This window comes from Humulus lupulus, chromosome 9 (assembly GCF_963169125.1).
Source record: "Humulus lupulus chromosome 9, drHumLupu1.1, whole genome shotgun sequence".
Taxonomy (NCBI): Eukaryota; Viridiplantae; Streptophyta; class Magnoliopsida; order Rosales; family Cannabaceae; genus Humulus; species Humulus lupulus.
Window position 1 is genome coordinate 174,466,810 of NC_084801.1, and position 21,809 is coordinate 174,488,618.

The window sequence follows — 21,809 nt, forward strand, 5'->3', positions numbered from 1 at the left end:
GACATGAAGAGTCGAAAGGGAAACTTAAAAGCCCCTATTGTGAAGATCACATATGACGTCATGGGTCACGAGCAGGGGCTTGGGGGCAAATGTACGCCCTAAATATTCGCGCACTATTGGCGAGCTAGAAAATGGCCTAATTCGATCTGCCACGTGTAAATCATCCACCTGGAGCTATTTGTTACGAACCTCCATCTATCCAGCCCGAGCTGATTAGAGAGTTAACTGCTACTCGGAGGCATCGTGTCAGCAGTATGAGTGTCGCGAGCTGGCGCCACATTAAGCTCGAAATGCGGCAGAGATCTAACACCCGAATCCTTGTAAAGTCAACCACGCAATATAAACGTGCATATATCAAACATCACATGTCTGTTTTATTCCTGATTTCTCAGATGCGCAGTATAAACATGCGTATTCAGACATCCCATATCTAATTTGGGCCATGCGGCCCATTACCCATCCTTACCTGTTGATTAGACCTCACTTCACTGCCAGGTTTAGGAATTAATCAATAGTGTCACATAAATGATTTGATGGATGAGGAGGTCACGGGATGACCCCAATACCTACCCAGGTATCATCTTCCTATAAATACCAAGACCCTGGGTAGTGCAAGGGGTTGGCATAATTTTTGTAAAGAAACACTCAGTAAGAAATAGCCAAGAGATATCAATAATATCGACTGGTGGACTAGAGGGATTTTAACATTCGAACCACCTAAAAATAAAGGAGTGACCATCTTCCCATGCTATTAGTTTCTCAAGTCTAGAATATAGTTATTTTCATATTACGGTTCACCAATTTGTACTAATCCATCCTACTTATTCGTATAATTACCTGTTGGCGAAGAACCGCGTCAACAATGCATATGCACTTAATTCTATAAATTCATTAATATGGGAACTCAAAACCCTTATTCTCATTATAATAAATAGTATTTTTACCCAATGAACTTTTGACACTACCAGATTGTGTCTCCTAAAATATACGGCCTGATAAAATTTCCCTCTGAAATATTGAAACTATCAAATCATACCCCCTATTACCATTTGCATAAAATAATTAGTATTTTTGCCCCCCAGACTTTGACAAATACCAAATTACGCCCCCTTAAATTATAAAATTTTTAAAATCTATTTTTCTATTAGTTCTTAAAAACTTAAGGAAAAAGTATTAAAATAATTCATTAAAAAACTAAAATTATTTAAAATTCTTTTTAAATACTAAAAATATTTTTTTAAAAGAAAACGTAAATTGTTACAATTAAAAAAAAGCATATTCCTTTCTTCTTCTTTATTGTTTTTTATTAATTTTTCTAATTACTTTCTATTCTTTCATTTTTACTCCTTAAAATTATTTTTAAAATTAGATATATATATAGAATATTATAAATTTAAAATGTACTAATTTTGAAAGAAATATGTAAAACTTAATTAATTTGGCAAAAATGTTTTTTATATATAGAAAGTAATTAGAAAAATATATTAAAAAAGAATAAAGAAGACCAAGGAAATATCTTTTCTTTCAAAAAATATTTTTAAACATAAATGAATTAAAAAAGAATTTTAGCCTTTTATTGAATTTTTTTAATAATTTTTCTTTAATTTTTTAAGAACTTATTGAAAAATAGATTTTAAAAATTTTATAATTTAAGAGGGCGCAATTTGGTATTTGTCAAAGTTTGGAGGACAAAAATACTAATTATTTATACAAATAGTAAGGGGTATGATTTGATAGTTTTAATATTTCAGGGAGAAATTTTAACGAACCGAATATTTTAGGGGCACAATCTAATAGTGTCAAAAATTTAAAGGGTAAAAATATTATTTATTCTTCTCATTGCTTATGCACATATAAATTAATCATTTTGGTTTAGACTATTTTGTCTCTCTCTCTATATAAATATATAATGACCCAAGTGTGGTTGACTATTGGGAAAATCAGCACTTATCTCCAACTAAGTAACAAATGAGGAATTTCCTCCAAAAACGATATTCACTTTTGTCAAAGTATTATCAAGTAATTAAATATAATTATATGACAATTAATTCGTGAAAAGTGCAAATAAAATCTAACCACAAGAAAATTTATACATATATATAATATTTATTTATTATTAGAGATGATATTTATGAATTACAATAATGAAGTTGCCCAAATTTGGACTCTCAGCTTGATAATAGTTGTTGGAGATCTTTTCTTTTTCGATAGAGTTATTGGTTGTATGACTTTTGCGTCAAGTTTTTTTTACAACGAAAGCAATATTTTTTATAATAATAAAAAGAAAAAACAAACATGATACTTAAAAAATATAATTACACAATCACAAAAAAAAAAAAAAAAAAAGCTTTAAAAAATATAATGTAAAGATAAAAATATGTAAAAAAATAATAATACAAATTTCGATAAACTAAACTAATGAAGAAAATATGGCTTTATTAAAAAAATAAAAGCTTAAAATGTGTAAATATATTTCTACACAATTAACTTAAGTTAGAAAAAAGTCATTGATTAAGAATAATCTTAAAATATTCATATTTGTGAAAAGAAATGAAAGAATTTCATATCTCACATAATTTACACTACCACTTCACATTCAAACATACATTGTTTTTTAAAATATAGTAATTATATAGCTATTTCCAAACACTTTCAAAAATAACATGGTCGGCCCTATAATTGAATATAACTTTGCATACACCCTTGTCAAATGAGTCATTAATAGCACATATGTATAAACATCACAAAACGGTTTTCCAAACACACATAACATATATACATATAACGAAATAAGGTGCATCTTCCAAATATTAAGTATCAAAATGACATAATGCACAGGATTGAAGACATATCATACATACAAATATGTCAATAATGCTTCTATGCTATTTATCAAAAAGTTCCCTAAGATTCATGACTGAAACCTTTATATGATACTCAGGGATTAGGGGTTTTTTTGTCTATAGTATCTAAAAATTTATGGTATTTTTAAAAAAAAAATGGGTCATCAGGCTAAGGAGGCTTAGCCCGGCTTAGCCCAGGTCGACCCTATACTCAAGTATACATTAACCTTTAGCCACAACTCTCTTTCCAAAACTTTCGGTGTCTACTGTGTGCTGTACTTTCTAAAACCTGAACCAATGCTAACAAATATCCATCATTGATTAACTTATTACAAGAGATAATAATAATGCCTAAGAACCAATAGTCAAAATCTCATTCCACTATCTAAAGAATTGGAATAACGAAAGAAAAGATTATTCCCACTGTATAAGTAGTAGAGAAAAGGCATATATAAATTTTAAGTACCCAGGAAGTGAAACAGAAAGCTCAATAAGAAAATTAATTAAGAGGATTTCAAAACTAAAACAATAAAGACAATTCATATTAGTACATAATCTATTTGCTTCAAATCAAACAAGGCATAAGCATTCACCATATGAAAATTGGAAAACATCATAGTAGTAAGGAACCAATTCTGAAATTCGTTCATTCTAGCAAACCTGACCTGAAATGACTTAGAAGTATTCCTCTTGATGAAACCATAGAAATAGGCTATTTATTTCTCTGTTGATTCTGTTTTTATTCTATTTTTCTTTTGAATCCCATTTGATAAAGTCATAAAAATAGATATTACAAAATACTCAGTTTCCTTATTCATATCTCTTCTATATAATAAGTGTGTATATAACAGAAATTCTTGGTTTTAACAGTTTTTTATTTTTTTAATGTTAACTTTAACGAAATATTCTCATATTTAATAGAATATTCTTATATTTAAGAGTAGTTTGTAAATATTTAAATTTAAGTAAAATAAAATAAATAATTAAAAAAATTAAAATAAGATATTTTTAAGATATTTTACAATGATAATTATTTAAAAATAATAAAATCATACTTTTTATAACTTAAATAAAATTTAATTAAACTTAAACTTACCTAATAGAATAATATCATATTAAAGATATAATATAATATACTGTCAATTAGCAATAAATTACTTTTTAAAAAAACCAGCAAAAAATTTAAATTTAAAATCCACGTATAATATTTAATATTATATTAAACATATAATATATAATCTCTTGTTGTCACTCCTAAATTCAAAAACTAGAACAAATATAAACTTAAACAAAAATAAATAAATTATTTAATTAAAATAAGATATTTATTTAAAATTTATATGACATTAATATAAATTTAATAAAAATAATTAATAAATTCTATAAATAAAACTAAGTAAACTTGAGTACAGTTAAATATGTGTACAAAAAAAATACCCAATAACAAATTCAGCAAAAAATACATCATAACAAGTGAAAATAATTTTAAAACTTACTTGAGAATTAATAACACGATTACCATCGTGTGATAATAATGTCATCTTATTCGAGATACAAATCAATTAATTTAATAAGCCCCAGTACTATTAATTGCCATCAATCACATTGCCCTATAATCTTCTTATAAGTATATCGTTTGGCAATCGAGAGATAAGAAATGAAGTTGACAACACCAATAATGGCTAATGGCCAGAAGAAATAATCAAGATGACCTCTATTCAAGTTATCCGGAATCCAACCCAGCTTTCCATTTCTTGTGGTAATTTTTGTCACAATGGACACAAGTAGAGTACTCAAGAAATTGCCTCCTGCAAAAGTTGTCAAGAAAAGTGCAGAAGCTCCTCATGGAATGAGCAGCCTCATCATAGAAAAACTCATATTCCCCAATGAAAGTGAAAACCTCAGAAAACCCAATAAGAAAATAGTGACAAACTTGCCAGAAAATCAAAATGGAAACATACTTAACTTCATAGTAGTCATTCTCCTTGACAAGATTCAGCCGTGAAATTCCGCATTTTAATGTTACTAAGTGATTTAAAATAAATAACTTAATTAAATGCGAAAAACTGATTAGTTGTTTAAACAGATTCCAGTTTTGTTAACACTACTTAAGCAACGGTTTCAACATAAATAGAAAAACATGTAAAAATTAAACACACTAGAATTTTTATGTGGTTCAGAAATCCTTTCAAATAACCTACATCCATGGCGACACGCTTAGAGAATAAACAAATTAGTAAAGAAATAATGTGTACAAAAGTATTGACTTAAACAATGTAAGACTATTTCTTAAGCTATTGTTACAATCTTGTTGTACCCTTCTCTACAAATCTGATTTTGATGAAAGGTCGATTCTTTTCAACTCCCTTCAAAGAATAGCGAGGGCTCACTTCCTCCTAAAGTGAGACTTAGATAGAATCATCTCCCGAAAATCCTTATAAACACGTTCACAATAGACTCTGTTTACAAGAGACTAGATAGATATCAACAAATACACTTATCATCACTCTCACAAAGATTAAGATGAACAAACTTAATCTCTACAAAGAAAACACTCTTCAAAATAACACAATGTTTACAAATTTCCAAATGGAAGAGGTAAAATTTCCAAAGGCCTTGGCAAGGTATTATTTATAGGACAAGAAATCGTCCAAGGCTAGATTTCTTTGAGATTTTTGTAATCAATTTGTAAATTTCTTTAATTTAGGAAATCTGTTAGCCAGATGAATTTGTGTCGACAGAAAAGGAAACTGATCAGTCAGCAATGACATCAGACTTATCTGGCAGAACGAACTTGGTCATTTTATTTTGGCCATGTTCATTTTCGAAAATTTCCTTATTCCTGAATGGTCATAATCCCTGAAAATATTATCACAAGATAATTTAAATACAATATTTTACCAATAAAGATTAATTGTGATAAATAAGGTCAAAAATTGTATTCACACTCAATGAGATTTTCACACTAAAAACCAGCTGAATTATGTGATAATTAATTAAAGATATGCTGTTGATTTTTCTCAATTTAAAATATTTTGTTTAAAATAAAGTTAGCCAATAAGGGTTTTTACAATCTCCCATTTGGCAACTTGATAGACAAAAAATATTTTAAGACTTTATTTTGAAAGATCATGTAAAGGAAAACTGGTTAGAGCAAAGACCCTGCAAAGGCAAACTGGTTAGAGCCAAATAGTAATGTAATTCCTCCCCTTGTAAAAGTCATCTTAATCAGAATCAATATCACAAACAAGATAATCAATATCACAATGACAAAACAAACAGTTCTCCCCATTGTTGTCTATTAATAAGCCAAATGAGTAAAACAAACACAAACAAAAAGTAATCCAAACGAAAAGACACAAAAGCGTTCTTTTACAATTTATTTAAACCGAAAGCGATGCAACCAAATCATAAACAATAACAGATGGCATCATTTGGAAGGACCAACAGCAAGTTGAGACAACATGGTACGTTGAAGTTGCTCTATGGTCGAGAGAAAATTCTAGAGACTACAAACTTCTGTCTGAACAATTCCCAGAGTGGTCTTGACACCAACGAGTTCAGTGACTACAGAATTAGTATCATCGGCCTTGAGATCAATTCCTTTAGCCTTCTTGGTAGATGAAGACTCCTTGAGTTTGAAATCTAGACTAGCAGTGGAAGGTGTCACGGTTTTGTATTCCAATCGGAGAGGCCTTTGAGAATCAAGCCAAACCCACCAAGGCAGAGAGGAGTTAAGATTACTATTACATGAAACCGTAGAAAGAAAATTCTCAAATATACTTTTTTTTATTATTTTTTAACTGTTCCTATTTTTATTTTTCAAAAACACTTAATTAAGTTTTCAAAAATATTATTTTCAAAATTTCATAATTACAAAAATTTAAAAACAATTTACAGGACCAACTAAACATCAACAAAAAACAACTTAAAAACAATGTGAAAATACAAAAAAAAAAAAACCTAAAAACAACGTGAAAATGACTTGAAAACAACACAAAAAAAAGACAACCGTAAAAATGTAAAAATTTCCTTAAAACAGTAAAATTGAAGAAGAAAAAATATTTAACCATAAAAAAGTAATTTTTTAATGAAAATTAATATTTTATGTAATTTTAAAAAAAAAAAAGTGACAAACCGAGATATTAGCCCTGACTATGTTGAAGGAGTCTGAAAAACTTAGCCTCTATTTTGAACTAGAAATAGATCAAAATAAAGAAGGAAAAATAAAATCTTGTTATGGAATAACAATACAGGTATGGCTGGATACAATGTATAGGTAAATAAATATCTACCTTAAAATATCTCAAATTTTGGTTTGAAAATTTTTAATTGATTTTTTTAAAATATATACAATGCGATATTTTTTCTTTTTTCTTTTGGAAAAATCATAATGCAATACTTCATTACTCTGCTCTCTCATCTGATTACCTAATTTATTTTTCTTTTGAATCTTTATTTGTAACAGAATTATTTCAATGTTGATAAATTAATACATATTAAGTTTGAGAGTATATGTTATAAATGATGCTATTTTTTTAGATAATAATTTTCATATTTTTAAATCACTAATATTTGGCTAGACCACATTTAAGTTGTTAAAATGTAGGTCATATTAGTGTGTATTTTTTTTTCAAATTAGTGTATATAAGAAATATCATATGCTAAAAAAATGTTGGTTTTAACTATCTTCTTATTTATTATATAGATTTCATTTGATAATAATATTTTTTGACGGAAAAACAAATACACAAGTCTTGTTAGTTCGTAATATTTTTGTTTTGTTGTTTTTTTCTTTAAAAAACGAGTGAATTTCACTTAAACAAATCAACTTTTTATAGAGTGACGATGATATGAAAGTTAGTCTCTGTTATACCCAGATTTCGAACCATAGTAAATATGACCTCGAAAGCTGAGTTCGCATTAAATGGTCTCGTGAGGGTTAGGGTATGCTCTACGATTGTAAATCGAGCCTGCAAAGTATGATACATGACCTCGAATGTAGTGACCTCGAAATGATCTCGATCTCGAAAGGTAGCTCTGAGAGCCCCTCATCTTCAGGAACAACTTCGGAGCAGGGATCTTGAGCTCGATGTACTATCTCGAAAGCAATGTTAGCTCGGGAGATGCCAGTAGCTCGCACAATGACGTGAAATCTGAGATGTTGAAACCTTGGAGATACACTATGACCACCTTGAATATCTACAAATATTGTAAACATGAGATGTAATCCTCATTTATTGATGTAAATCCCCAAGAATCGTGGGATATTATTTATTCAGTTATGCGTTTCCTGGTCTTCAGGGACGTTTCCTTTTTTATCTGATTAAAGGCATTTAAAGCCATTTATTTTATTCACAAAAGAGTAACTACCCAAAATATGTGGGATAGTATTCTACATCCTTCTCTATAAATAGAGAAGCCATACACCATTGTAAGGGACCGAAATTCTGATCCTTGAGAGAAAACTCTGGAGAATTCATGCTAAAGAATTGTTCAGAGATAATCTTGAGATTAATAACAAAGACTCGTGGACTAGGCAGATTTAACTGCTGAACCACGTAAAAAACCGTGTGTTTGATTCGTTTATTTCTTTTGGCCATTATCTTTAATTGTTTACGTGCTCTCTTCTTTTATCTGTTGACGAAAAACGGCGTCAACAGTCTCGATAACATACATAGAGAAGTTTGGAGTAGATTGAAATAGACTGTGTTTGTTTTCTTACTCTCTTCTTTTCTTTAGGCTTTTAATGGTATTCCAACTTGAATGTATGTGATAATTTTTCAAAATAATAATGCCTAATTTTTAAAGGATGTACAGTCAAATAATTTGATTTACCAGTTATACTTTGCTTATAGGGAAAAAAAATATAGGGAGCTTCTCAGGTGCGGGCACACCGGTGTACCCTTGGTGTTTTTTACTCAAGAAGTATTTTCGGCAAATTTCTTTTTTATGGTAGTGTATATTGTAGTTGTTTAAAGTATCTGCAAATTTTCAAAAAAATTCGAATAATTTACAGTACCAAAAAATAATGTTAAAATAGTTTGTTGTACGTGAGACTTATTTTTATGCGCGTGAAAAGTAACATGTTTAAACCTTATTTTCAGCATTGTAAATTATTTTAAATTTTGTAAAAATTTACAAGATGCTCTAAATAACTACAATATAGACGGTCATAAGAAAAATAATCAAAAATACTTTCCGAATTAAAAACACCAAAAAAATGCTTTTTTAGTGAGTGCACGAAACAACCCTCCAAAAACATATTAGATATCAATGATTTACAATGATTGAGTTTGAAAACACTTAAAAAAAATATATTTTTATTTATTTAATTAAAAATTCGACAATTAAACATAAAATATGTTTAGCAACTCTATTTTTATTTATTATTTATTAAATTTTAATTAAAATTTATTAAATTTTAAAAACATAATTTTTTCACTTTCAAAAATTTTTTAAACCATTTTCCGACTTTTTCTATATTTTATTTTCTTCTCTTCCTCAAATCACCTCATATTATTAAACAAAATATAAAAATAAAAGTTATCAAACGCATTTATTATTTTTTGTTTTTAAAAACAAAAATAGTTACCAAATATATTTTTATTTTTTAAAAATAAAGAAATAATAAAATAATATTTCTATTTTGTGTTTAAAAAATTCAAAAACAAAAATTTTACAAACACAACACAACCATACTTGTACAATCTTTATTTTATTTTATTTTTATTGAAAGGGTACATATAATCAGAAATAATTTTCAACACCTGTACATAATAAACCATTAATAAAAAACAGATGGAGAGGAAGGAAACAAATGATTTTACAATTCGTTAGACATGGAAAAATAAATAAATAATAACTATGGATATTGGATAATGCCCAACAAATGAGAGGCTGAAATGAACTCCTGCTTTTTATAGAAAATATTTTCTTTCTCTGTTATTCTTTAGTTTTCAAAGCAACTTCTTCTCTCTTTTTGAAAAGAAGAAAATTAAATATGATTGCACTCAAAGCCATTCGAACTCCATTCACAGCCTCAAAACTCAAATCTTTCAACACAGCTAGATTGTCCAACAACAACAAAAAGATTTCGACCCTTTGCCTCAGCAAGTCCACTGATTCCAACTCCGAAGATCCCTCACCAAAAGGAGATACTGAGAAGCAAGAACTTCTTGCCCGCATAGCGCAACTTCAAACTCAGAAAGTTCGCGTTTCCGAGTTCTTAGACGAAAAATCATCCTATCTAACACAGTTTGCAGAAGAAGCTGAAGCTGAATTTGGCAAGGTTGGAGAAGAAGCTTTGAAAGAACTCGATGAAGCTGGTGACAGGGTCAGCACTGTGTAACGTACCTATTTGTTCATGCAACGTATCATATTGAAATGAATATCGTTTCTTTCCCATGCAAAATTTTGATTAAAAAAAAAAAACCCCCCTTTGTTTGTTCATTGTGGATAAGCAGATAATGGAGAATATCAAGGGAAAAATGCAGGAATTCGAGGAGTCTGCAGAGCAGAACAGGCTGGAGATTGAGGAGAGTGAAATCGAGTTAGCAGCACTTGAAGGTCAGATGGAAGAAGACCGAAATGAAGGCTTGTTCTTTAAGAACCTGAGGCAGAGGACACCAGAACAGAAAGCGGAAGCTAAGGAGGAAACGAGAAAGATTAAACAGCTTACGAAACAAAGTGCGGAATCAAAGATCAGGAGAAACATTTACCTTGGGTTGATTGGGTTGGTAGTCATTGCAATTGCTGATTCTATCATCTCTTCATCGTCCGACTGGCGAAAAGCGGCTGTTCTCGGGGTCATTTTAGCAGGTTTGATTTCACAAGTCATCTATGAGCAGAGTGTACTGTCAGATACAAAAGAAACAGGAAAAACTAAGTCGGAGGACAAGAAGTGACTGTAATTTTCGTAAATAGAAGAGTAAGTTTAAGCCCCAATTTTCGGAGGAATATAGCATGATTAATAGACCCAAGTAAGAACTAATGACTTGGGTTTGATATATCAAGACACTTTGCTTTTGCATCATCAAAATAGCTGGTCATGGTGATATGACTGAAATCACCAAAAACCTTTGTAAATTAGTTCCATTTGATGCTTGTCCAAATTTCTCTATGTGATCACTGTAAAGCTATCGAATTAATATAGCCAGATAACAGTCCATATGCATGCATCTATAATCATATATTCATCTCTACTTTAGAGGCATGACCTATGTAAATATAGCTATGACAGTCAATAGATGCAACTATACTCTTTTGTATATTCAAGAAACATAACCTATGTATGTAAATAAATCTGCCTACTATTGCTAACAAGATAACATATTTAGGCCATCTATGAACAAGTTTATTGTCAGATACCAAAATAAAGTGAAAGAAAAAGTGACATCCGTACATCCCCTATGGAGCAATGTGAGTTTTGACTTTTGACCACAATAGTTCGGAAGAATATAGCATGACTAATAAACCTAAGTAAAAAACTCATCACTTAGGCCTGATATATCAAGCTATTTTGCTTTTGCATCATCATAATAGCTGATCATGGTGATATGACTGAAATCACCAAAACCATTAAAATTAGTTGCCATCCGATGCTTGTACAAATTTCTGGATCAGTGGATCGTGATATATAACTGTTAGCAGATTAATATAGCTGTTGATAGATGCAGATACATCATTAGATTCTTTAAATTTAAAAAGCATAATCTATGAAACAAATCTGCCTGACAGGACTAAAATCAAAAGAATAGTACATTTAGAATGTTATTAGAATGAGGCAAGAAAAAGCAAAAACCAAATAAATAAATAAAAATACACCATTAAATTATCTCACCATTGCATTGGCTTTTTAGCAGAAAAGGCACAGCCAATAGTTTTGCTTTTGGTCATATGACCCACAAATATCTAAAGTTTTCAACTGCCAAACAATCCTTTTGGTAGGTTTTCCAGGCGTGCTCCACAGAAATGTAAATGGCCCAGAATTGAAATTACTTGACCATTAATAATTCGAAATTGGTATTCAGGTTACCCAACAATGTTTTTTTTTCCAGGTTGGAATTTTGGATTCTGGAGGACAAGCTGTTCCACCCTATATTACTTCATGTATTTGTTTAGAAAGAACAAGGTCCCAAACTGCATCAGGAGAATTTGGCAATGATTACACAACACCAGGAAACAATATATAGAGAAAACAAATACAACAACAGTAAGCAAAGCTATTGCCTGTATTGATTATTAAAAAAACAGCATGAAGTTCTTATCATATATGATAATGAGAAGTGTAAGCTAATACAACTATGGAGAAGCCCCAATATGCAGAGGAATATAGCATGACTAATAAACCCAAGTACAAACTCGTTACTTAGGCATATATATCAAGACACTTTGCTTTTGCATCATATAAATAGCCGATCATGGTGATATGACTGAAATCACTAAAATCATTGTAACTTAGTTGCTATCTGATGCTTGTCCAAATTTCTTGATAGATGCAGATAAATTATTAAATTATTTCAAATTTACAAGACATAATCTATGTAAATAAATCTGCCTAATAAAGCTAACATGACTAAAGCCAAAAGGAAAATACTTATTAAATATTAAAAAGAAAAAACACCATAATTTTATTTCATCCTAGCATTGGCATCTCAGCAGAAAAGGCAGCCAATAGTTTTTCCTTTTTGTTTTATGACTCACAAATACCTACAGATTTCAACTGCAGGTTTTCCAGGAGTGCTCCACAAAAATGTACTTGGCCCAGAATTGAATTACTTAGCCAGTAATAATTCGAAATTGGTATTCAGGTTACCCGATCAGGGGTTTTTTTCTCAGGTTGATAGTCTGGATTCTGGAAGACAAAATGTTCAACCCAATATTGCTTCATGTAATTGCTTAGAAAGAACAAGGATCCAATCTGCACCAGGAAAAATTAGCAATGATTACAAACCAACAAGAAACAATATAAAGAGAAAACAAATGCAACAACAATGAGCTAAGGTAATACCTTTATTGATTATGAGAAGACAACATGAAGTTCTTATCATCTTTGCTCTTAGAAATTACTTGTAACAATATGCAACTGTTCTCCCAGCATCAAAACTATTGACAGAAGCTAAGAAGATGTATACAATTGCTGGCCAATTTTTATCATCGTACAAAGCTAAAGCAACAACTGCAGGTGATGATGTTCAACAGAACACACGGCCAGTTTTACTGTAACGTCTCTAATTCAAACTGGAAATGAAATTTTGGCTTCACTCCACTCCTATATAAAATATGTTTAAATTTACAAATGTAAGATATGAATGAAAATAATAAATTAGACCTATAACACCTGCGTCAGCTTTTCTGAATGAATGCATTCAAAACAACAGAGGATCGATGATAGTGCCAGGATTAAGTCATATTCCCACTGTTGAGTACCGCTCTGACAAGAATGTTCCATGTTATGGCAGTAGGAAGAGTTCCATGACTCAAAGCGTCCTCCAAATATATAATAGCATCTGATAGTCTATTGCAAGAGCAAAGCCCCTTGAAAGTAATATTATATGATATGATATCTGGCTGCAGCCCATGTTTTAAAATGCGGGCCCATATCCCTGATGCCTTATTACAGTCTCTGGCTTTGAAAAATCCCTCCATGAGGGTGTTGTGCGTCACAAGATTTGGAATGCAGTCACCCTGCCTCATCTGAAAATAGAGTTCCAAAGCATTTTCCACCTTGCCTGCAGAGCAAAGACCGTGAATTATAATGTTGTGCATAGTCACATCAGGCTTCAAACCTTTGTCACGAACTTGCTGCCACAAGTTGAGAGCCATCTCGATTTTTTTGCCCTGACAAAGGCCATCCATCAACAAGCTATACGTGACCATATCTGGTTCCCATCCCTTTCCAAGCATTTCCTTAACGAAATTATATGCATCACTAAATCTTTCTGCTTTGCACAAACCATTTATGAGAATATTATACGAGACAACTGTAGGAGAGTATCCCTTGTTGCTCATTTCCCGGAAAAAGCTAATTGCTGCTTCGAGTTTGGAAGCTCGGACAAATCCACCAATCAATGAATTACAAACATAAGAATTCACTTTATAGCCACGTTGACCTATTTGATCAACAACTATGGCCGCTTCATCTAATCTTCTTTGTTTGCACAGCCCGTTAATCAATGAGGAATATGCAAACATGTCCAGATCACCTCCCCTGTTTTCTGCCTCTTTCAATATACATAAAGCCTTATCCAAGTACCCATTACTACATAATCCATGAACTAATACACCATAAGTTGTGGAATCTGGGACACGACCCTTCTCAAGCAAATGTTCCCAAATAAAAATAGCTTCTTCCAGCTTTCCATTCTCAAACAATCCTTTGAGTAATATGTTATAACTCACAACATTACGACAACCACTTCTACCCATAACCTCCCACAACTCGAAGCACTCTTTAATCTTTCCCGCTTGACAAAGCCCGTTAAGCATTGCATTATTGGTAATAACATCAGGCAACACACCACTCTCAACCATCTCTTTGTAAACTTTCTCAGCACCATTTACATTTTGAGCTTCGCACAAACCATGAATCATTGAGCTGTAAGTAAACAAGTCCTGCTCTCTCTCGTTCTCCTTCATCCTATTCCATATTTCGAAACTCTCATTGAACTTCCCACATTTGCACAAACCATTAATCATGACATTATAAGTCACGGCATTTGGATATACTGTGGACTCTTCCAACAACCTCTCCCAAATCTCATTAGCCTTCTCAGAATCACCTTTTCTAAACAACCCATGAATCAAAATATTATAACACATAACATCAGGGTCAACCCCTCTTTGAGACATTTCATCAAACACATCCAAAGCATCTTGCAAGTTCCCACTCTTCGCAAGCGCATTGATCAAAGTACCATAGCTGAACACATCGGGTTTGAAACCATTATCCCACAACCAATTCAACAACATCTTTGCCTTCTCAAACTGACGTTTCTTGCACGAAATTTTTACCAAAATATTATAAGTTTGTAAATCAGGAGTTACCCCATTTGTCTCAAAGGACGAAAAAAACGACTCGGCTTGATCCCAATCGTTTGATTCGACGAAAGCATTAAGCAAAGAGTTATACGACCTTATTTCGGGTTGACACCCAAATATCTCATCCATTCGCTGAAACACATCCAGTGCTTGATCAGGCATGGAGCTTTTCGCGTAGGCCTTGATCACTGTCAATGCAACATCCTCAGGGCACTCACATTTTTGGGTCTTAATCAGTTCGACGACCCGGCCCACGTGACTGACGAGCTTCGGGTCGACCAATCGGCGGAGGATGTGGTGGAAGATGGTGGAGGAATGTGCAAAACTCGGGTCGCGACTCGCTGAGTAGAAGAGTGCGAGTGCGGTGTGAGGGTTCTTTTCGGCTTTGAGTAGATTCAGAAGTTTCTTTGGAGAGAGATACTTGGGGAACTCCACCATGGCAGAGAAGTAAAATAGAATTTCTAGGGTTTCTACTTCTCATTGTTACAGTACCATGGTTAGCTGGAGCTCAGCTCTACTCAACGGTCATTTTCTTTTCCGGCGGCAACTATGGCCTCTGGTCTTCGCACAATTCCGTATTTGTATTTGGGCCGGCGGCATATCTACGGGTCTGGACCAAACCGAAAACGCCTTGTTGGGTTAACTTCAAAACACCACTTATACCAATCCACAATTTTGTTCAAGATTATGAAGAAAAAATAGAATAAATATTTAAATTATATGGAAAATTAAAAATAAAATAACTTTTTTGTGAGTGTTTTTAAAACATTCACCTTTTATATGTGATTTTCGAGAAAATCTCATAAAAATAAAAAAACCAGCTTTGCCCCTATCTTTTGTTAAATAATAATTCAAACTATGTGTATTACAAAATAGATCGAAATAGTAATATAGACATGATGTTAGCTAAAATATTTTCAAATATAATATTTCATTCTTAGCTCCTCAATTACCTTCTTCGTTTTTTTTAAACTCATCGCATTGTTAATGATCAAATAATTGATCTTACATTTGAAAATATTTAGACCGAAATTAGGTTTATGGTACTATTTTCATCTATTTTGTAAAACACACAGATCAATTGCGTATTCCGAAAAAAATACAAGGGTCAAAATACTATAAACATTAATAAAGAAAAAGAAAATCGCTTCTTGAAATCAAAAAATGATAACCATCCATCTATTGATCTTCTTCGTCCATTTCCCAACTGAATGTAGCTCAATCTCATCATCCTATCCTTTTATAGAAACTCAAATAAAATAAAAATAAAAAACTGCTCGATTTACTTTAAATCCACAAAATTCTTATACGAGTCTTATCGATTTTATGTTACTCAATCACAAAATTTGTCAATATGCAATTCCATTCAAACAATCAAGGCTAGGATTATACAAATCCTATCATATTAACAACCTATAACTTTTTTCAAGTTCTAGAGTGGTAATTGGTTAATATTCTAATAAGGTAGTAGTTATTAATTATCTAGTAATATAATAGTAATCAGTTCCTAATATTTTTAGTAAAAAGACGGTAACTAGTTACTACTTTTTAAAAAAATAATAATATAGTAGTATGTTTGTTATCTAGTAATAACATTCCAACTAGTAACTCGTAACCACTTATGAATTGAAAGCATTAGTAACCAGTTACTAAACAAGAAAAACCAATAAAAACCAAAAACATTACAACAACTAAATAAAAAAATATTAATATAAGAGAAAATACCACAATGGCCCATGTGTTTTCAAACTTAATATAATAGTAACCAATTACTAATACTTTCAATAATATCATACTAATTGTTACTAAACCAGAAAAATGAGGGAAAAAGACAAAAACATTACAATAATCACAGGAAATAAAATAATTAGTAACCAGATAAATTAAAAAGGTTAACAATTCTAAAATCACAATATAAAATTTTGAAAATAAAAATTCAGTTTTCATGTTTGGTATATAATTCCACTATATTTTATAGTTTACTAGTAAACCATAAGATATAAATGATGGTGTGGTTTAGAATAAAAGTCATGTAAATCAAATAAATATAGTAGTTGATATAAATCGTTATACATTCAAAATAATGGTATATCTAACTAAATACTTGTGTTTGCCCGGTAAAGGCCCAAGTTATTTAACTCTTTTTCTTTCTCTTTATTTTACAAAATATAGGACAACTATGTTTTCACCAAAAGACAATTAGCCCACAAGCTTTATAATAATACAATTTTTGTCACAGAGATATGAAAGCATAAGATGCTAAATAATAGAAGAGACACAAAGAGATAAGATATTTGATTGCAGTAGAGTTACCAAATCAGCATTAAATTGCAGAATAAAAATGAAAAATTATAAAATTGAAATGATTTGGACCAGACTAGTGTTGAAATAAAATGTCTGAAAACAGTACATTATTTATATAGAGAGAGTTTTTTAGGTAGGTCATAACTTTTGCTTTTAATGGTAAAGGTTTTTTTATTTTCGGCTCCGGGAGAAATTATAATCCATTTTTTTATATGACGAAGTACATGATAATTGTAGCATCTATTTCACCAATTTTCAAAATATTAAAAATAATTTATAGTACCAAAATCAATATTCAAACAATATGTTTTACACGTGTATAAAAAAAAGTCGGACACATGTGCAACTGATTGTTTGACATTTGATTTTGACATCATAAATTATTATGAATTTCTCAAAATCTGGTAGGCTACTTGTTATAATTACAATGTATACTATCATATATATATATATATAAATTAGATGATAATTTCTTCACATACCAAAAATAAAAATGTCTCATATAAGCAAAAATGATGCTCCTACCTAAATTTCAATATATAGATAAACTAGGTGCAAGCAATATGTAATGTATATTTACTTAGTTTTATTTAAAAAAATTATGACTCTCATATAAATAATAAATAAATAAAAAATATTATACATATAAAATAATGACATAAACATATTAAAAGCAAAATTAAACATAAATATTGTTTATGGTTTTGTTTTTGAAATATATATATATGATAACATTTAGATGATAAATCATTCATGATATTATTCAAATCACACATTTATGACTAGAAAATAAATTTGTTTATTATTAATAGAAGATAAATGTTATTATTTCTTATATAGTTACACAATCATACTATTTGTATACACATGACACATATATATAATGTATTTATAATATTTGTTGTTATTTAATATGAATATATATTTAGTTAAGTTACATTAAATAATAAAAAAACATGTTTGCTTTATAAATATAAATGATAATTTTTTAATAAAAAAAATTATGTATTATATATTATTATAATAATGATATTTTATAATATTTAAATTTATATTAATATAATTATTAAATATCTATTTTTAATAATTTTAAAACATATATTTCATTAAATATTTGTAATATTTAGTTAAAGTTAAAAAAATTGTTAAAATCAAAACTAGATATTTAAAGGAAGAGATATCTATACACTTTTTATATAGAATATATAATAATGTTAAGGTAAATTTCTCTTGTTTATTAGTTCAACATCTTGATTTACTTGAACAGTAAAAATACGTTCGCATATTTTATCTATTATATTAATTTATCATCATGGGATCATTTAAAATATTAAAAACTCAAAAGTTGATCAATTACTTAAATATCTTTTTTTTTATTAGTATTAATTACAGCACAAACTTTGCTCCATATGACTTTTGAGTTTAGCTATTTTGCTAAATTACGACACACACTATTTTAGTAAGCTTAGATATATCACTAAAAAGAAAATAGTAGAAATATATAAGTTTAACAAACTAAAGTTTTAAAAAAAATTCACTACAAATATTGTTGTAATTTAGTTAGATGTTAACAACTAAAGAATTAAGACAGTACTATTTAGTAACATTAATTATTTTACCATCAAAAAGTGTAATCAATGATAAATTTTAAGAAATTATTAGATATCCCCTCGCAAGAATATCAACTTTAAGGACATATGAACCTATAGTAGCATTATATATTATTACATTATACTTTAAACTTAAACACTAGTTTACTTATTATTCTCGATAATACTACATGTGTCCTAATCTTGATAGTATACTACTTACAGGGCCGGTCTTGAACTAAGGCGGGCTAGGCTCATGCCTAGAGCCCCTTAGCCCAATGACCTATTTTGTTTTTAAAAACTTCATACAAAAAGAGCCCCTAATCTTTAATATTCCTTAGGATTCAATCCTATTAAGAGTCGGCCGTACACATATTTATCTTCATAATATGATAGATTTTACCCTAAATAGATGTGAACATGCCATGTTTTAAAAGTTTGTATACCTGTGTGTTCACATATCATTACTACTCTTCTTGACAATATTACTCTCAAATATTGTCATATTCCCAAAATAAAACTCCACCATATATATGTAAACGGATGAAGTATGACATGTTTGTAAAGTTTTAGTGTAATATTTGTTGTGTGTCCATAAAATTATAACTTTTGTTAACTAAAATATTAAAACAAACACGTAGGGGTAGACTTGAATTAACCATTTTTTTTATTATTTTTTTTGGTAATAATTAAAACCCACAAACCTACCAAATCTTTGGTGTAAATGCACTTGGAGTTTGCTATTTCTGTTCTCTCTAATTAATATATACACATTGTGCATATTTAGGAGACAAAACTCATGGTGTAAATGCACAAAAATCGTACACATTTCATTATTTTTTGTGAATATGGTATGGTTCAATGGAGTGTTTCCAAGAAAAACATTCAATACACCAAATTGCAATCACTATAGAGGAAGAAAATTAATATCACCAACCCCAAATTTGATAGACATGGAATTAATAATATTCAAGATCAAATATTATATGACATTGATGAGATTACTACATATATGAAAGTACACCCCTATCAATTCATATTTATATATATATATAACTGAGCCAAGTGAAATTCAAATAGTGATAGCACAACTTAATTACAATATTAGTACTTAATAGTCTTATACACTATCACTTGTGTTATACTTTATATAATTAGTCAAATGGTACACACATGATTATTTAATATATATATATATAAATTTATGAACAAATAAACAAAACAAAAAAACATTGCCCAATACAGAATTGCAGACATGAGATTACAACCGTTGACAATTAAGTTCACTACTAGGCATAAACAAATGATTATGCACCCACTTGGACCAATTATAGATTAAAGGAGTAGTAGATTAGTGAATTGAGCATGCCATTGATTTATGAGCTTTTTTAATCTCTTCTCTTTTTTTTTTCTTCCTTTTATACACTCCATGAAGGAACATGTTATGGTGTTTTTCTCCTCACTTTTTTGACTTTGGAGGCAAAACCTTGTTGATCTCTAAAGCTTTTTGCATATGCAGAGAAAAGGAGGAAAGCAAATAGTCTAAAACTTAGTGAGTGAAAAATGTTGATTAGTTTGATTCCTTCAACATCTTGGTGGGGATATAAGAATCTTTGTTTTTTCAGATGTAATCATTACTTTCCTTTATTATTTTATTTTTTTGTAATTTGTTTTTTTGTTCAAGGAACTTCATTGTGAATTCTCAATTTCATTTCTATCTTGATTCAGTATATGGTGACAAAGATTGTACAACTTTTTTTCTCTTCTTTTCCTACCCTTTTTGAATGATTTTGAGAAAACTTTTCCTTTTTTCTCCTCTTTTCTTACTAATTCTCACTTTACCATTGTTGATCAAATATATAGATAGTTATATTCCAAGTTTGATGGTATATCCACGTAATGAAGATAATGTTATTAAGCTGTATCGTTAAGTCAATAAATGATCACTTTAAAACAAGGAAAAATAAAACTAATGAGAAAAAGACAAACAAACAACCTATTCTACTTCTTTTTCCTGTTCTATAAAAGATTTCATTGACTAGAGAAAGTTAAGAAAAACATCATAAGATTCCATTAAAATGAATTAAAGAGGTTCAAGACACCATAAATGAGACTAATACCTTTAATTAAACCAATATAACCACTACAAATAAACTCATCTTTGTATGAATTTATTACAATATATCCAAACATGATTTGGTACCTAATCGTACACAGGTACAGTCCCATGAAATCTAGTAAAAGGGATAATGGACTAAAGAAAAGATAATAAAAATATGAAGTCTTAACTTTAAGTGAATAACAAGATTTACTGCAGTAGATTGTTGTTGCAGAGTTTTATATTTTTTTTTCTTTCTGATCCTTGCTCCCTGAAAGTTTAAGATCCTCAACTCAGTTGATTAGTAAGAATGACCATAACCAATTAAGCAACCAAATCAGAATGCATATGAGACAAAAAAGCACAGAAGAAAATCTTACTATCAATCAGTATCAGCTTTACCATTCTTAGTAATAGAATAGGAAACAGACCTATCAAGTTTTGACCCAATAAAGCTCCATACCTATAAGTATTGAAACTCAAAGGAAACTAGAGAAAACAGTCAGAGCCAAAACAAGTCAAGCAGAAGAAAGAAAAGAAAATACATACAAGTTTCAATAGTTCAAATATGATTAAGGTGTTTCTGTTCTGATACTCTTCAAGTGGGGTAGATAAGTATAATAACTGACTCTTATTCTGCAGCAATCGCCGGGTCTTGACATTCCATGGCAAGTAAGAATAATGGCTGCTTCGACATAATGCACAAACAGTTTTTTTTTAAGTGATGATGCTACTGAAAGAGGGAATGAAACCACCTACTGTACTATTGTGTCGTATATGGACAAAATAATCAGTTTGTTTTCCCAAAGAAGGACGAGGAATCAAAAAACAAAAACCCTATTCTACTCTGTCTTTGTATCAATCAATTTTGAGGCTTTAATAGCAAAACTCAAGGTGAGAGAAGAGAATAACTGAGCCCACCATTATCAATCA

General features: G+C 30.1%; 2 protein-coding genes across 4 annotated transcripts; one reads left to right on the plus strand and one right to left on the minus strand.

The window, feature by feature from the left end:
- Window positions 1-9,778: 9,778 nt before the first annotated feature.
- On the plus strand, window positions 9,779-11,013 carry LOC133801169 (uncharacterized). The gene is made up of 2 exons (XM_062239327.1): window positions 9,779-10,179; window positions 10,310-11,013. Exons 1-2 carry the CDS (start codon window positions 9,847-9,849, stop codon window positions 10,748-10,750), a joined length of 774 nt encoding a protein of 257 aa, XP_062095311.1. The 5' UTR covers window positions 9,779-9,846; the 3' UTR covers window positions 10,751-11,013.
- A 284-nt stretch (window positions 11,014-11,297) lies between these two features.
- LOC133801168 (pentatricopeptide repeat-containing protein At3g09060) lies at window positions 11,298-15,491 on the minus strand. 3 transcript variants are annotated; one of them, XM_062239326.1, is made up of 3 exons: window positions 12,856-15,491; window positions 12,661-12,765; window positions 11,298-11,984 (listed from the first exon to the last, which is right to left on the minus strand). In XM_062239326.1, the coding sequence occupies exon 1, from the start codon at window positions 15,321-15,323 to the stop codon at window positions 13,248-13,250; it is 2,076 nt and encodes a 691-aa protein (XP_062095310.1). In that variant the 5' UTR covers window positions 15,324-15,491; the 3' UTR covers window positions 11,298-11,984; window positions 12,661-12,765; window positions 12,856-13,247. The 3 variants fall into 3 exon arrangements, with proteins under 3 accessions (XP_062095310.1, XP_062095308.1, XP_062095309.1); XM_062239324.1 differs by having other exon boundaries at window positions 12,559-12,765; XM_062239325.1 differs by having other exon boundaries at window positions 12,555-12,765.
- Window positions 15,492-21,809: the final 6,318 nt, after the last annotated feature.